Below are 14,769 nucleotides of genomic sequence, written 5' to 3'. Positions count from 1 at the left end.
TGGAAGGTGCTGTCGGGGCAATGCTCCTTGTGGATACTACAGCCTGCAGTAATGGTGCACTGGTGCTGGAAGGAGTGAATGTTTAAGATAGTGAATGGGGTGATGATCAAGCCGGCTGCTTTGTCCTGGATGGTGTTGAGCTTTTTGAGTGTTGTTGCAGCTGCACGCATCCAGCAAAGTGGAGAGTATTCCACCACACTCCTGACTTGTAGCTTTCAGATGGTGGACAGGCATTGGAAAGTCAGCAGGTGAGTTAGTCGCCGCAGGATTCACAGCCTCTGATCTGCTATTGTAGCCACACTATTTATTTGGCTATAACAGTTAATTTTCTGGTTAATGGTAACACAGGATGTTGATAGTGGGGATTCAGGGATGGCAATGCCATTGAATGATGGTTCAATTCTCTCTTGTTGGAGGTTGTCAATGCCTGGCACTTTTGTTGTGCGAATGTTACTTTCCACTTATCAGCCCTAAATGTTGTCCAAGTCTTGCTGCGTGCAGACACGGACTGCTTCAGTATGTGAGAAGACCTGAATTGTGCTGAAAACTGCAAACACACAAGAAGACAAGAAATAGGAGCAGTGGGAAACCATATGGCCCATCGAGCCTGCTCCGCCATTCAATTCGATCATGACTGATCTTGGGCTTCAATTCCACTTTCCTCCCCTCCTCACATCCCGCGATTCCTCGCGAGACCAAAACTCTATCTATCCCAGCCTTAAATATATTCAATGATGGAGCATCATCTGGGTTAGAGAATTCCAAAGATTCACAACCCTTTGACCAAAGTAATTTCTCCTCATCTCAGACCTGAAGGATTGACCCTTTATCCGGAGACTGTGTTCCCATGTTCTAGATTCCCTGACCAGTGGGAACAATCTCTCAGCCTCTACCCTATCACAATATTGTATGTCTCAATTAGATTGCCTCTCATTCTTCTAAACTCCAGAGAATATAGGTCCAATTTACTCAGCCTCTCATCATAGGACAACCCGCTCATCCTAAGGACCAATTTAGTAAACTGCACTGCCTCCAGTACAAGTATATCCTTTCTTAAATGTGGAAACCAAAATGGCACACAGTATTCCAGGTGCGGTCTCACCAAAGCCCTGTCCAATCTTCGTAAGACAATGTATATACATATATAAAAACAGTACAATATATTCCTGTGCTGCAATCCCCTTGCAATAAAGGCCAATATGCCATTTTCCTTCTGAATAGCCTGCTGCACCTACATGTTAACTGTGTGCGTTCCTTGTACGAGTACCCCCCGAGTCTCTTTCAACATCAACACTTACCAGTTTCACACCTTTTAAACTATATTCTGCTGTTCTATTTTTATGACTAAAGTGAACAACTTCCCACTTCACTACATTATATTCTATTTGCCATCTTGTTGCCTTCTCACTTAACCTGTCTATATCTCTTTGCAGCCTCTCTCCATCCTCCCCGCAGCTTACCTTTCCACCGAACATCAGCAAACATAAATACATTACTCTCTGTCTCTTCATCTAAGTCATTAATATAGAGTGTGTAAACGGTGGCGCGGAGTCAACTCCCCCTTGTCCCCTTTATTCCCTTCACCCACTTGATCCTGGCTATCACGTGGGACTAAGTCCTCTTAACTCAGGCTCAGGCTGGGCGTTTGGGATATCGGGGTTACAGGAGAGCCACCCTCCACCTAATCCACCAGCTATGGTTAATGGTTTAGTACAAAGAGGAGGAAACTCAGTCGTTCTTTTAACTATCAATTTACTTTATTCACATTGTTGTACAATGTAAGAATAAGGCTTATACACTTGGTTAGACAAAAGCATGCAACTCAAACTGGGTTATACAGTTAATGACAAAGCTAGCTGGAATCGATCCGCACACCCACTAGGTTCCTCTGACCTTCCCTGAACTAGTCACAGAAAACAAAGGATAATACACGAAAAAGGGGCGATCTGACGCTGGCCAGGTATTCCGTTCTCTCTCTCTTTTACATTGTCGCCGCCTTGCTGACGCAGGGTCTTCCACTTCCGCGATGGTTGGTCTCCGGAGTTTCTCGCTGGCTCTATGCCCGAGATTCTCCATACTTATTCTCTTTCTTATTTCTTCGAGCTGTGCTGTCTCTTTCCTGTTGGTTTAGGCCTGCTCACCTTGTTCGTATCTTCTCCTTATTGGCCCAGGCCCAAAGACTCTGGTATCACTCCGTGTCCAAATAAGGCTCTATTCTTGTGATCTCTCCCTTGTCTTTCACATAAATTAATTAGTTCAAACTGGTTTTTACCAGCACATGCCAGGGTCTGAGCTCAGGTTACTTTAGTTCACGAGCTGTTCAGCATTGTTCTGACTTGTTCTAATCATACTATGCTTTTCCAAGTGCAATGTTATGACATTTTAATAGTAATTTCAGTATCTTCCGAATGACTGATATCAGGTTAACTGGCCTGTAATTCCCTGTTTTCTTTCTACCTTGTTTCTTGAAAAGCGGTGTAATATTTGCCAACTTCCAATCTGGTGGGACCACTCCTAAATCTAAGGATTTCTGGAAAATCATTCTGGCGCATCCAATATCTGTGCAGGTTTCTCTCTTAGAACCCTAGAATGGAGTCCATCTGGTCAGATTTTAGTCCCTCAATTTTCTCCAACACGTTTTCTCAACTGATATCAATATCCTTAATTTCCTTACTCTTTTTAGCCCCTAGGTTACTGCCTATTTCTTGTAGGAACTTGTGTCTTCTACTGTGAAGACAGGCAAAAAATATTTTTTCAATGCCTCTGCCATTTCCTCATTCCCCATGATGATTTCTCCTGTCTCTGCCTCTGAGGAACATAGAACATAGAACAATACAGCACAGTACAGGCCCTTCGGCCCACGATGTTGTGCCGAACCTTTAACCTACTCTAAGATCAAACTAACTACCTACCCTTCATTCTACTATCATCCATGTACCTATCCAAGAGTCGCTTATATGTCCCTAATGTATCTGCTTCTACTACCACCGCTGGCAGCGCATTCCACGTACCCACCACTCTCTGTTTAAAGAACCTACCTCTGACATCTCCCCGAAACCTTCCTCCAATCACCTTAAAAGTATGCCCCCTGGTAATAGCCATTTCCGCCCTGGGGAAAAGTCTCTGGCTATCCACTCTATCTATGCCTCTCATCATCTTGTACCCCTCTATCTAGTCACCTCTCATCCTTCTTCGCTCCAATGAGAAAAGCCCTAGCTCCCTCAATCTTTCTTCGTAAGACATGCCCTCCAGTCCAGGCAGCATGCTGGTAAATCTCTTTAGCTACTCTCTTCCTTTTTATGTATTGTAAAAGTTCTTAAAATCTGTTTTGATATTATTGGCTAGCTTACTCTCACATTCTATTTTTTACCTTTTTGTCAATGTCTTGGTGGCCCTTTGCTCTGCTGAGGACTATTAGATTTACAGACTGTATTCAATTTCCATTTATTCTGGACTTTAATCCAACCACCAAATCTGTTTCCCTCTGTAATCTATTTGTGTGTGTATTTTACTCTCGTACGAATGTGTGTGTGAATCTGTAGTGTATTTTTAGCATTTGTAAATCGTGTCCGAGTGTTAAATATAACAAACTTACCTATTTCTTGTTTAAACTTAAGAAAACCTGTCCGATTGGCTCTTCTGCAATTACATTAGAATAAAAAAAGGTAAAACACTCACTGGGGTGGTACGTACATCCACTGTTTTCAAAAAGAAATATACCCTGTTTGGGTCAAACAAGAGGAAGGATGTGAGGGGAGCATGAGACCCTCTCCTCAACTGGCCATGACACTTCCTCTGGTGATCAGAACCTCAGATCATTCCTGTCGTTTGGTGTATAGTAAGTCTGAGATACACAGATTTCTGGTCTCTCAGGGAATCAAAAGAGAGTTGGAAGGAGGAGGGAAAATGGAGTTGAAGTCTAAGATCAGCAAATAATGTATTAAATAGCAGAGCAGGCTCGATGGGCCATACGGTCTACTCCTGCTCATATTTCTCCTGTTCTTATCTTTTTATTATATCTCTATCTATCTAACTTTCCTCAATGGTTTGGGGAAGGAAATGTGTTTTCCTTACCTGGACTGGCCCACAAGTGATTTCAGTCCCCAGAAATGTTGTTGAGTCACAATTGCCCTTCAAAATAGCCTAGCAAGCCATTCATTTGTCAGGTTGTCTGTCATTTCTCCATTATTTATCGATCTCCCTCTCCCATTTGTTTATTTAGTGTGTACTCTTTCTAATCAGGTTTAGATTTGTTTTGCTGTCAGTACAGGGAGGCCATTGAGTTGAAGGACCAGGTGAGTTCATTTGCCCAGCATTATAGAGAAACATTTCAGGCAGCGTCTGCAGAGCAAGTCAAGCTTCAATAGGTCAGATTTTCAATAAAATATACCGAGATAAGCATGTATAATTTATACATACAATATCAGAATCAGATGGAAGATTATTTCAGGACTCTGTGGCACTAATATAACATGTACTTCCAATCCAGTGTGGGAGTGGGGAAGGGGATAAGATGGAGTATGAGATAGAATTTAGTTCTATTGCGTGAAACCCTTCAGCTCTTTCTATGACCTTTCTATTTTAACAATTAGTTTGAGTGGATAGCTCACTGCATTCTTCAGTTCTTCTCTGAACTTTTTCTGGGTCAAGACGTAAATACAGGTATTTGTGCAGGTACTGAGAAGCTGAAGCATATTGGCTGTCACTTCAGTGACATAAACAGGGTCTGTGACAGGGTAAGAATAAATCTTTGTAATTCGCTGGTAAATGTAAAATACAACCTGCGTCACCCATAACAATATAAAACTGCCAGATATGCTGAAAAGCAAGATGATGGATTTCCTTCGATTCTCCATCTCTGGGTCCTTCTGCTTCTCTCCATTGCTGCAGCCCCGGAGTCCCCTGCGACCTCTGCTGGCCGCTAAAATACGCCTGGTGATCAGAAAATTGAGCAACAAAATCACACAAATTGGCACACAAGTGCCTAAAGTGAAGCAAAAGATAACATATCCATCGAATGCAGTGGAAGTAAAGAAGACTGGTTTAGTGATGCAATACCAGGGGACATTATCAATTATATATTCAGGTTCAAATCTGAAGTACCAGGGAACAGATACTAAACAGCCCAGCACACTTACAGTTCCTATAACCATGGCAGCTGTTTTCTCAGTGCAATACTTTGCTCTCAGGTTCTCACAACAAATGGCCATAAATCGATCAAAGGTGAAAGCGACTGTGAGCCAGACAGAAATCATTGTGACTGTAATAATCAGCAAGTAAATAAAACTGCACACGGGAGTAATGAACAGGAATGAATCTGGGAAATATATCTGTCCAATCCTGTAAAATATCGGTTCAGAGATAACAACCAGGAGATCAGCCGCTGCCATTCCAACCATGTAGCAAGTGATACATTTGGAGAGACCGCACTTCCCTCGGGACAGGATCACAATCGCCATCAAGTTAACTGGAAGAGAGAGAGAGAATAGGAAGCAGAGAAATTACTGATCAGATCTGGAGTCAAAACACCAGTTTGACAGGACCTGAGGTGAGATTTCTACGTTTGTTCATTGCATTGATTGTTACAAACTGAGTGATTTACCTGGGCAGCGCTGATCACAGAGAAATGTTAGAAACACAACTATTAATAATGGATTGAGAAATCGATATAGAAAGTGAATAAATGATCACAGGATCCACTGTAAGGGCTGAGTGAAGGTGCAATCGGGAAAGGGAAAGGGGTTTAATACAGGGGGAACTGACTGGGTCCAATCTGAAGCTTGACTCCTGGGTATTGTCCAAAAAGGTGAAGGGGCAGGGGGGAGGTTCATATGGTTCGTTAATCTGCGTTAAGAAAGCCAACAGGAGCTGGGACAAAACATCAATGTGGATTCCTTGGGTGAAGACTTTGAGGCTTACAGATTGGGTTGCAAGAGTCCCTTTTCCGTTCCAGATCAATCCTAAAGTCACTCACCTGCACTCTGTTTTTTTACTCGTTTTTGTGGGATGTGGGCGTCACTGACAAGGCCAGCATTTATTGCCCATCCCGATTTGCCCTTGAACTGAGTGGCTTCCTCGGCCTTTTCAGAGGGCAATTAAGAGTAAGCCACATTGCTGTGGGTCTGGAGTCACAGCGAGGCCACACCAGGTAAAGACGGCAGATTTCCTTCTGTGAAGGACATTAATGAACCAGATGGGTTTTTAAAACAAATCGACAATGGTTTCATGGTCACCATTAGATTAGCTTTTTATTTCTAGATTTATAACTGAACTCAAATTTCTCCATCTGTTGTGGTGATATTCGAACCTCTGCCCTCCGAGCATTAGCCTGGGCTCTGGATTACTAGTCTAGAGACATTGAAAGTACACCAGCACTCAGTATTCAATTATCCTATTCTCTATCTTCTTGTAAAGCAGAGACTGTGTGCAAGCTCAGTATCAATTACTGAAAACACATTCTTTAACAAGCAATTCAGAACAGCTAATTTCCACTGTGGAAAAACTGTTAACAACTTCTGATGGTATGATTCATGCTCTCAGCCCGACTCTTGATCACAGTACATGCAGTGCAGGGAATAATCCAGTAAGATTATCAGAGTTGGATGCAAAACGATCATATGAGATATAATTGAATTCCTACAAGATTGAAACTGCAGAGTCTTCAAACATTCCACCTTTCAACAGGATGGAACAGAGCAGGCAGCTGTCCAAAAAAATCGGCGATTAAAACATGGCAGGTTCACCAGTACAGTTAACAACAATTTACACTATGAACCGCTGAGTTAACGGCTCACCGGGAACTCCAAAGACAGCAAGAGCAGGATAGAAAATGTGTTCTATCTGTAGCATTACTGGATATTCCATTTTTGTACGAAAGTGATTTTTCTATATTTGCAAAACACAGCTCCCGTAGCCACTGTGAACTGATATGTGCCAATGCGCTCAGATTTATACTGGGGAAAACTCCAATGACACAGTATTCCCTATGATCATTAGTTACAGTCACTTGAACAAACACTTTACATCAGCAGCTTTGACTCCGATGTAAATGTTTTCCTGGATAACAGGAACATCTCAATGCCCAGGACCTTATCTTAAGACCTTATCTTAATCAGACCTCTCTGGAGAATAAGGTGAAAAGTTAGAATCAGGCAGGACTGGTCCAACAATAATGAATGACTTTATTTACAGTTGTTATATTATCATCTAGTATTCATATCAAGAACATATTTCTTTCGTTCATGGGATCTGACCATTGCTCACAAGTCCAGCAATTATTGCTCATCCCTAATTACCCTTAAGAAGGTGGAGGTGAACTGCTTTCTTGAACTGCTGCAGGCACAGTGCTGTTAGGAAGGGAGTTCCAGGATTTTGACTCAGTGACAGTGAAGGAACGGCGATATAGTTAACAGTCAGGATGGAGGGGAACTTGCAGGTGATAGTGTCCCCATGCACCTGCTGCCTTTGTCCTTCTGGTTGGTAGAGGTCGCGGGTTTGGAAGGTGCTGTCTAAGGAGCCTTGGTGAGTTGCTGCAGTGTATCGTGTAGTGGTACACAATCCTGCCACTGTGCATTGATGGTGAAAGGAGTGAATGTTAAAGGTGGTGGATGGGCGGCAATCAAGCGTGCTGCTTTATCCTGGATGGTCGAGCTTCTTGAGTGTTGTTGGAGCTGCACCCATCCAGGCAAGTGGAGAGTGTTCCATCAAACTCCTAACTTGTGCCTTGTAGATGATGGACAGGTTTTGCGGAGTCAGGAGGTGAGTTACTCACAGCAGAATTCCCAATCTCTGACTTGCCCTTGCACCCACAGTATATATGTGTCAGGTTCCGTTCAGTTTCTGGCCAATGGCAATCCACAGGATGATGGGGCATTCAGCGATGGTAATGCCACTGAACATTAGATTTTCTCTTGTTTGGGATGGTCATTGTCTGGCACTAATGTGATGCGAATGATAATTGCCACTCATCAGCCCAGGGCTGGATATTTTCCAGGTTTGCTGCACTTGGACATGCGCTGCTTCAGAAATTGAGGAGTTGCAAATGAACATTGTGCAATCATTAGTGAACATCCCCACTTCTGACCTTATGATGCATGGAAGGTCATCAAAGAAGGAGCGGAAGATTATTCGGTCAAGGATACTACCCAGAGGTACTCCTGCAGTGATGTACTGGGACAGAGATGATTGACCTCCAACAACCACAACCATCTTCCTTTGTCCAACCAGCAGAGACTTTTCCCATTGATTCCCATTGACTCAAATTTTGCGAGGGTTCCTTGATGCCATACTCAGTCGAAAGCTGCCTTGATAGCAAAGGCAGTCACTCTCACCTCATCTTTGGAGTTCAGCTCTTTTGTCCTTGTTTGGACAAATGCTGTAATAAGGTCAGGAGCTGAGTGACCCTTGCCGAACCCGAACTGAGCGTCAGTGAGCAGGTTATGCCTATGAAATTGCCACTGGATAGCTCTGTTGGTGACACCTTCCATCACTTTGCTGATGACCGAGAGCAGACTGTTAGGGTGGTAATTGGCTGGGTTGGATATGTCCATATTTTCGTGTACATGACATACTTTGGCAGCATTCCGCATTCCCAGACAGATACCAGTGTTGTAACTGCACTGGAACAGCTTGGCCAGGGGTGCAGCTAGTTCTGGAGCATAACTCTTCAGTACCATTGCCGTAATGTTATCAGGGTCCATAGCCTTTGCAGTAACCAGGCCCTCATCCGTTTCTTGATATCACGTGGAGTGAATCGGATTGGCTGAAGACTGTGGTGCTGGGGACCTCAGGAGGAGGCTGAGATGGATCATCCACTTGGCACTTCTGGCTGAAGATTGATGCAAATGATTCAACATTGTCTTTTGCACTGATGTGCTGGGGTCCCCCATCATTGAGGATTGGGATGTTCGTGGAGCCACCTCCTCCAGTTAGTTGTTTCATCATCCACCACCATTCATGATGGGATGTGGCAGGACTGAAGAGCTTAGATCTGATCCATTGGTCATAGAATCGCTGATCATAAAGGAGTGAGAGAGCTGGCTAGTACTAGAAAAGGAGTCGATCCCATATTAGATAGGAACAGACTAAGCCGGGATATGAGGAGTACAAATATATGTTTAATTTTTTTTTTTTAGAACAGTACAGCACAGTACAGGCCCTTCGGCCCTCGATGTTGCGCCGACCTGTGAAACCATCTGACCTACACTATTCCATTTTTAAATGTATGTATGTAAACGCACAGGTTGTGGTAAGTGAGGTTAGTGAGCTGTGTAATATTTTTTCACAGGTTGTGGAAGTCACTGGCAAGGTTAGCATTTGCTATCAGTCTGTAATTGCCATGAGAAGGTGGCGATGAGTTGCCTTCTTGGACTGCTGCAGTCCGTCTGATGACTGTACTCACAGTGTGGGACAGAGTCCTAGAAATTTGATCCAGCGACAGAGAAGGAACAAAGATATATTTCCAGTGCAGGAGGGTGTGTGCTTGTGGGGGAGGGAGGGGTGGACTTGCAGATGGTGCTGTTGCTACGGGTCTACTGCCCGTGTCCCTCTATGTGGTGCTGTTGAAGGAGGCATGGTGTGTTGCTGCAGTACATCTTACACAATGGTACACACTAATGCCACTGTGAGTCGTTATTAGAGGGAGTGAATGTTTAACATGGTAGATGGGTGCAGATCAAATGGGTTGCTTTGTCCTGGATGATATCGAACTTCCTAAGTGCTGTTGAAACTGCACACATTCAGGCAAGTGGAGAATATTCCATGACACTCCTGACCTGTGCCTTCTAGTTGGTGGACAGGCTTTGGGGAGTCAGGAAACTCGCCACAGAATTTCCAGCCTTTGTCCAGCTCTTGTAGCCACAGTATTTATGTGGCTGCTCCTGTTCAGTTTCTCCTCAGTGGTAACCCCCCCCAAGATGTTGCTGGAATCAGCGATGCTAATGCTATTCAATGTCCAGGCAAGACTGTTAAATTCTCCCTGATTGGGGGTCATCATATCCTGACACTTGTGTGGCACGAATGTTCCTACAATGAAAAATAGCCGTGTGGGAATATGATTTAGTGGCAAGAATGGGAACGTGGCTTAAATATGTGGTTGGGAATATGAGATTAATGTAGGATTAGTATAAATGGGTGGTTGTTGGTCGGCACAGACTCGGTGGGCCGAAGGGCCTGTTTCATTGCTGTATCTCTAAAATAAAATAAAAATAAAATAAAAAATATGGTGAGGACTGAACGCTTAATGTTCAAGCAAATAAGTTTTCAGAGAAGATAGGGAAAGAGAAAGGGGAGTTGGAGTGGAACTACTGATTGGGGAACTCAGTGTGGTGACAGAAAGAGAGGATGTCTTTCAGCAGCAAAGAAAGAATCCATTTGCTTATAGATGAAAAGTGAAACGGGGATGAACACACTAATGGTGGTATTCTGTAGACTCCAAATCGTGAGAGAGAGGTAGAGGAACAAATCTGCAGAGAAATCACAGAGATGTGCAACAACTATAGAACCACAGAATTGATACAGTGCTTAAGGAGGCCATTCGGTCCATCCTGTCTGCACCAGCTCTCCGAAAGAGCAGCTCACCTGGTGCTATTCCACCGCTTTCCCCCCATAACCCTGCACATTCTTCCTTTCCATGTAACAGTCCAATTCCCTTTTCAATGCTTGAATTGAACTTGCCTCCACCACACTCTCAGGCAGTGCATTCCAGACCTTAACCACTCACTGGGTGAAAATGTTTTTTCTTTTGCTTCTCTTACCTGTACTTTAAATCTGTGCCCTCTCATTCTCGATGCTTCCACGAGTGGAAGCACTTGATCCCTATCTACTCTGTCCAGACCCCTCGTGATTTTAAAAACCTCTATCAAATCAACTCTCACCTTCTCTTCGACAAGAAAAACAGTCCCAACTTCTCCAACTATCTTCATAACTGAAGATCCTCTTCCCTGGAAACATTGTTGTGAATCTTTTCTATAACGCATTTGTCTACGTAAGGCTTCAGAAGAAATTCATTGAGTAAATTGTGTGAGATATGTTAATATATAAGGCACTACACAATCTCTTTTTTAATGAATTGCTTTGTACATTAGTAGACTGGAAAATATCCATAACCTTTTTTTGTCAAGTTGTCTCTTTTCTCAGCCTGATGCTCTCTTGAACAGGTTATTTCTTTGTCTTTATCTCTCTGTGATTGACTACTTATTTCTACAACTTTCTGTTGATATGTGTCTTTGTAATGTTCTGTGTGGATCTCTCACTTCATGGTATATTCTCTTCTGCCTCTCTCAGTTTCTATATTCGTTTCTGTACCTTTTTCAATGTTTTTTGCTCACACACAAGCTCCCTCTCTTTTTCTTAATCTGTGGTATTCATTTTTCGGTTTTTCTTTCTCTATATGGGCGGCACAGAGGCGTAGTGGCACAGTGGTTAACACCGCAGCCTCACAGTTCCAGCAACCCGGGTTCAATTCTGGGCACTACCTGTGTGGAGTTTGCAAGTTCTCCCTATGTCTGCGTGGGTTTCCACTGGGTGGTCTGGTTTCCTCCCACCTCCAAAAGACTTGCAGGTTGATAGGTAAATTGGCCATTGTAAATCGCCCCTTGTGTAGGTAAGTGGTAGGAGAATGGTGGGGATGTGGTAGAGAATATGGGATTAATGTAGGGTTAGTATTAATGGGTGGTTGTTGGTTGGCACAGACTCGGTGGACCGAAGGGCCTGTTTCAATGCTGTATCTCTCAATAAAAATAAATAAATATGCACTTGTTCATATACGATTCAGCCCACAAGATTGTCCTTCCCTGTCTGTCTGCCTCTATTTCTAACTTTAATGCATTTTTTCTTTTTTTCTCTCTTTGCACACTGCAGTCACTTTTTATTATTCATTCATGGGATGTGGGCATCACTGGCCAGGCCAACATTTATTGCCCATCTCTAATTGCCCTTGAGAAGGTGGTGGTGAGCTGCCTTCTTGAACCGCTGCAGTCCATTTGGAGTAGGTACACCCACAGTGCTGTTAGGAAGGGAGTTCCAGGACTTTGACCAACGACAGTGAAGGAACGGTGATATAGTTCCAAGTCAGGATGGTGTGTGACTTGGAGGGGAACTTGCATGTGGTAATGTTCCCATGTATTTGTTGCCCTTGCCCTTCTAGTTGGTAAAGGTCGTGGGTTTGGAAGGTGCTGTCCAAGGAGCATTGGTGCATTGCTGCAGTGCATCTTGTAGATAGTACACACTGCTGCCACTGTGCGTCGGTGGTGAAGGGAGTGAATGTTTGTAGATGGGGTGCCAAAGAAGCAGGCTGCTTTGTCCTGAATGGTGTTGAGCTTCTTGAGTGTTGTTGGAGCTGCACCCATCCAGGCAAGTATGCAATGCACAAACCATTTTCACTTTACGTAACAGATTATAGATATGGTGACCAAAATAAAAAATAAATGTCCTCGTATTCCATCATACTCCTCACTTCTGTCTTGTAGATTGTGGACAGGCTTTGGGGAGTCAGGAGGTGAGTTACTCGCCTCAGGATTCCTAGCCTCTGACCTGCTCTTATATTTATATGGTATTTATATGGCTACTCCAGTTCACTTTCTCGTCAATGGTAGCCCCTGGGATGTTGATAGTGGGGGATTCAGCAATGGGAATGCCGTTGAATGTCAAGGGGAGATGGTTAGATTCTCTCTTGTTCTAGATGGTCATTGCCTGGTACTTGTGTGGCGAGCATGTTACTTGCCACTTATCAGCCCAAGCCTGGATATTGACCAGGTCTTGCTGCACTTCAACACGGACTGCTTCAGTATCTGAGGAGTTGTGAATGGTACTGAACATTATGCAAACATCAGCGAACATCCCCATTTCTCACCTTATGATTGAAGGAAGGTCATTGATGAAGCAGCTGAAGATGGTTGGGACTAGGACACTTCCCTGAGGAACTCCTGCAGTAATCTCCTGGAGCTCAGATGATTGACCTCCAACAACCACAACCATCTTCCTTTGCGCTAGGTATGACTCCAACCAGCGGAGGGTTTCCCCCCTGATTCCCATTGATCTCAGTTTTGCCAGGGCTCCTTGATGCCATACTCGGTCAAATGCTGCCTTGATGTCAAGGGCAGTCATTCTCACTTCACCTCTTGAGTTCAGCTCTTTTGTCCGCGTTTGAACCAAGGCTGTCATGACCTCAGGAGCTGAGTGGCCCTGGCGGAACCCAAACTGAGCGTCACTGAGAAGGTTATTGCTAAGCAAGTGCTGTTTGATGGCACTGTTGATGACACCTTCCATCACTTTACTGATGATTGAGAGTACCTACCTACTTATGAAGGTGCTAATAACCAAATACCATTACCCGGCCTTCTCCTTTTTCAGACAGCAAATAAATTCCCTCTTGAATGCCTCAATTGAACCTGCCAGCGCCATACACTATCAGGCAGCACATTCCAGATCCCACCACTCTCTGCGTGAAGACATTTTTCCTCCTGTCACTACTGCTTCTTTTCCTCATTAGCTGAAATCTGTGCCCTTTAGTTCCAGATCTATCCACCAATGGGAACAGTGTGTCCACATCTACAATTTCCAGACCACTCAGGACTTTGAATCTTCTATCAAATCTCCTCACAAACTTCACTTCTCCAAAGAAATCAGTCCCAACTTCTCCCATCGATCCACGTAACTGAAGTTCCTCATCCCTGAAAACATTCTCATGGAACCTTTCTACACTTTCTCCAATGCCTTCACCTCTTTCCTAAAGAATAGTGCCCAGAATAGGCGGCACAGTGGCGCAGTGGTTAGCACTGCAGCCTCACAGCTCCAGGGACCCGGGTTCGATTCTGGGTACTGCCTGTGTGGAGTTTGCAAGTTCTCCCTGTGTCTGCGTGGGTTTTCTCTGGGTGCTCTGGTTTCCTCCCAAAAGCCAAAAGACTTGCAGGTTGATCGGTAAATTGGCCATTATAAATTGTCACTAGTATAGGTAGGTGGTCGGGAAATATAGAGACAGGTGGGGATGTTTGGTAGGAATAAGGGATTAGTGTAGGATTAGTATAAATGGGTGGTTGATTGTCGGCACAGACGCGGTGGGCCGAAGGGCCTGTTTCAGTGCTGAATCTCTAATCTAATCTAAAAGAACTGGAGACGTTACTCTGGAAGATGCCGAAGCATTATTCTATATAAATTTAAAATCACTTTCTTGTTTCTGTATTCTATCCCCCATTAATGAAGCCGAGGATGCTGTTTGTTCTATTAACTGCTCTCTCACCCTGCCCTGCTCCCTTCAATGATTTATGCACACATACAACCAGGTCCCTCTGCTCCTGCACTCCTTTTAGAATTTCACTCTTTATTTTGCATTGCCTCTCTTCATTCTTACAACCAAAATGAATCTCCCATGACAGCTGCAGTCTTCCTCTGCACTGGCATTCTGACAGCTGCAGGTAGCTCAGACACGGGCGGTAGGCCCTGTCTGCTGGGTAGGCACATCTCCTGACATGTGTTCGCACCCGGCCCACTCTGCCACCTGCTCTCCCTCCCACATTACGAGGATGCACTGGGCCAGCTGGTTGCATGTTTCCCTGCCCATCTATCCTTCTGTCCGTCCTTGGGGCATCGTCCTTCACATCTGATGATCCACCTCCAGAGTGAACGATTCCCATTGTTATACAGCAGACCAGCTGCAATGACCACAGGTATTAGCTTTCAGCTGTTAGGACAGGCTCACACAACCCCCTTCCTTTCATCCAATTACTCAGAGCAGTTGGGTCCAGGTGAACCCTTCTGCACAAGAACAAAGAA

At 44.2% G+C, this 14,769-nt stretch overlaps 1 protein-coding gene across 1 annotated transcript; it reads right to left on the bottom strand.

The window, feature by feature from the left end:
* Nucleotides 1–4,565: 4,565 nt before the first annotated feature.
* LOC137365615 (probable G-protein coupled receptor 139) lies at nucleotides 4,566–6,864 on the bottom strand. Its single transcript, XM_068027990.1, has 2 exons — nucleotides 6,795–6,864; nucleotides 4,566–5,467 (listed from the first exon to the last, which is right to left on the bottom strand). The coding sequence occupies exons 1-2, from the start codon at nucleotides 6,862–6,864 to the stop codon at nucleotides 4,566–4,568; spliced, it is 972 nt and encodes a 323-aa protein (XP_067884091.1).
* Nucleotides 6,865–14,769: the final 7,905 nt, after the last annotated feature.

Source organism: Heterodontus francisci, unplaced genomic scaffold, assembly GCF_036365525.1.
Source record: "Heterodontus francisci isolate sHetFra1 unplaced genomic scaffold, sHetFra1.hap1 HAP1_SCAFFOLD_96_1, whole genome shotgun sequence".
Lineage (NCBI taxonomy): Eukaryota > Metazoa > Chordata > Chondrichthyes > Heterodontiformes > Heterodontidae > Heterodontus > Heterodontus francisci.
Note: the sequence above shows the minus strand (reverse complement) of the source record. Positions and strands in the feature narration are given on the sequence as shown.